We start from the raw sequence: 3,042 nt of genomic DNA on the forward strand, positions 1-3,042 counted from the left end.
TTCACTTCCTTAGTTTTCATAAAACATCTCGATACTCTATATCAGGGGTGGCCAACAAGTCGGCCGCGGTCGACCGCAAAGGCTTTAAAAGTAGCCCGCGAAGCCAAAGTTGAACAATTTGTTCTAACTTAAATAAATGTTTGAAATTCTTAATTCTATAATTTAATCTTACAATAATAAATTATTTGTGAAACATACACATACTGTTTATATTTATCCTGATAAGATAAACAATGTAGTAATACTGAACGCGCTCTGTCGGCGCTAGTTGGTAGCTGTGTGGCCGCGTGTCTCAACTTGCTTTTTCTCTGTAGCGAACATAGACAGGGCGCATATCAGTATCAGTGTGTGTTAGAGAGTTAGATAGTGAAGTGACAGCCAGTGAAGTGACAGTCAGTGATAGCGAACAGAAGTAAGTATGTTAGTTATTGTTTTAAATATTCCGTAATAATATCTTTAGTAGGTAAATTCTAAAATAATATTTAACCCTATTATTTTAGAATGAATAATCCAAGTACAAGCCGGAAAAAAACGTATCATTATCACAGTAGATGGGAAGAAGATTATTTCTTTACTATGATGAAAGATAAATGTATCTGTTTTATTTGCAATGCAACAGTAGCTTTGTCTAAGAAAGAAAACGTTAAAAGACATTATCTAACAAATCATAAAAATTACGAAGAAGATTATCCACGTGGCACTGCGTTAAGAAAAACAAAAGTGCAACAACTGAAGGCACAAATAACTGCACAACAAAATAGTTTTTTAAAATACAATACAAATTCGAAGACAGCTACGATTGCTTCATTCAAAGTTGCTGAAACTTTGATTAAACACAACAAACCGTTTCAAGATGGGGAAATGTGGAAAGAGGCATTCATTAAAGCTGGAGAAGAATTGTTTCAGAATTTTAAAAATAAATCTGAAATAATGACATCAATCAAAAATATGTCGTTATCGCGAAATACAGTTATGCGTAGAACAGAAGGAATGAGCCGAAATCTTGAAGACATTTTACATGAAAACATTAATAAATGCGTTGTATTATCACTGCAGTTTGACGAATCTACGGACTATATCGGTACTGCACAATTATGTGTTTTTATTCGAATGGTTTTCGATGATATGTTGGTTACAGAAGAATTATTAACTATTATTCCAATGCATGATCGCACAAGAGGTCAAGATATCTTTGATTTATTTAAAAATTATATTGCACGAACAAATTTTCCAATCTGCAAGTTGGTATCAATAACCACTGACAGGACTCCAGCAATGATTGGCAACAAAAGTGGCTTCGTTGCTTTGTGTAAAGGTGATGATGACATTCCAAATTTTATTGACTATCATTGTATCATACATACTCAAATATTATGTTCAAAAGTGTTAAAATTCAATCATGTTATGGATGTTGCATTTAAAATTGTAAATTCCATAAGATCTAAAAGTTTGTCACGTCGTCAGTTTCGCGCTTTGCTGAATGAATGCGGTGAAGAACACAATGAACTGTTACTTCATACTGATGTAAGATGGTTAAGTCGTGCTACATTTTTAGCAAGATTTAGAGAACTTCTGCCACAAATAACCTCATATTTACAATCTAAAGGTGATTCATATCCGCAATTAAATGATCAAGAATGGCTTCTCGATCTTGCTTTTTTCTGTGATGTTACTGAAAAATTAAACCAATTAAATCAGCAACTACAGGGTAAAGGTAAAACAATAATACATATGATTAGCATTTTGAAGTCATTTAAGGAAAAATTAAATATGCATGCAATGCAACTAAAGCGTCGTGATTTAAAACACTATCAAAATCTGGCAGATGAATCTAAAAATAACAAGACTGTTGCTTACGACAAATATGCTGATGTTATTGGAATGCTTCTAAATGAATTTGATAGAAGATTTCTCAAACTAAGTGAACTTGAAGATATTGCCTGTTTTTTATCTTACCCATTTAATGACATCGACGTTGAAAGTCTTGCTCAGAAACTTCACAATTTTCTTAATACTACAAATATAGCAGAATTAGAAGAAGAAATACTAAATATTAAATGCGATATAAATCTAAAATCAATGGTTTCAGATAGCAATTTTTGGAAACTAATAAGCAAAGATAAATATCCAAATATTTGGACAATTGTTGCTCGTTTCAATGCCTTCTTTGGCTCCACATATTTATGTGAATCCGCATTTTCTTATATGAATGCGATCAAAACAAAACAGCGATCGCAAATAACGGATCTACATTTAGAGTCATGCTTAAGAATTGCTTTAAGTTCATATGAGCCAAATTTTGAGAAACTTGCTGCTCTTATGCAATGCCAGGTTTCATCCAAATAAAAATTGTATGCTTAAAATTTGTTTTGTTCGTATTTATTTCTTGACATTGTACTTTTTTAAATTTTAATAAATATTGTTGGAATTCATAAAATAAAAAATATGTTTTGTTCGTATTTATTTCTTAACATTGTATTTTTTTAAATTTTAATAAATATTGTTGGAATTCATAAAATAAAAAATATATCGTAGGCTTAGATTGCAAACCTGCTAACTCATATTCAGCATATTTTGCACAACTTTCTTAAAACGCATAAATTTTTTGCTTGTCACGTGATTTCAATGAAATAGGTGCATAATAGCGGTGTTTCATAGCCAATGTAAGGTGTTTTTCTCTTTCTAATAGTGTGAAAATGTAATTTTTGACCAAAAGTGGAAGTTTGCAATTTAAATCGGCGATATAATGACTTCTTTAATTATCTTCTAAAATTTTAAAATTATTTGCCCATATCCATAGTCGACTGCAGACTATATTTTATGGAAAAAGTAGCCCCTAAAAGCTAAATGTTTGGCCACACCTGCTCTATATCATCATTTTCTTTTACATTTGAAAAAAATTATTGTTTTAATACCTATACCTGTTTAATATCTGTTTTAATGTTTTATTAAAACATTGTTAAAATATTATTTTAGGTTGTCGTAAGATTAATAATTAAAAATAATTTATTAAACTTCAATTATAAAATTAATTTGCAATAA

General features: G+C 30.5%; 1 protein-coding gene across 1 annotated transcript; it reads left to right on the top strand.

The window, feature by feature from the left end:
- Nucleotides 1–501: 501 nt before the first annotated feature.
- LOC136981707 (general transcription factor II-I repeat domain-containing protein 2-like) lies at nucleotides 502–2,346 on the top strand. The gene has a single exon (XM_067278051.1). The coding sequence runs from the start codon at nucleotides 502–504 to the stop codon at nucleotides 2,344–2,346; it is 1,845 nt and encodes a 614-aa protein (XP_067134152.1).
- Nucleotides 2,347–3,042: the final 696 nt, after the last annotated feature.

This window comes from Centruroides vittatus, unplaced genomic scaffold (assembly GCF_030686945.1).
Source record: "Centruroides vittatus isolate TY-2023 unplaced genomic scaffold, ASM3068694v2 contig_79, whole genome shotgun sequence".
NCBI classification, from domain to species: Eukaryota; Metazoa; Arthropoda; class Arachnida; order Scorpiones; family Buthidae; genus Centruroides; species Centruroides vittatus.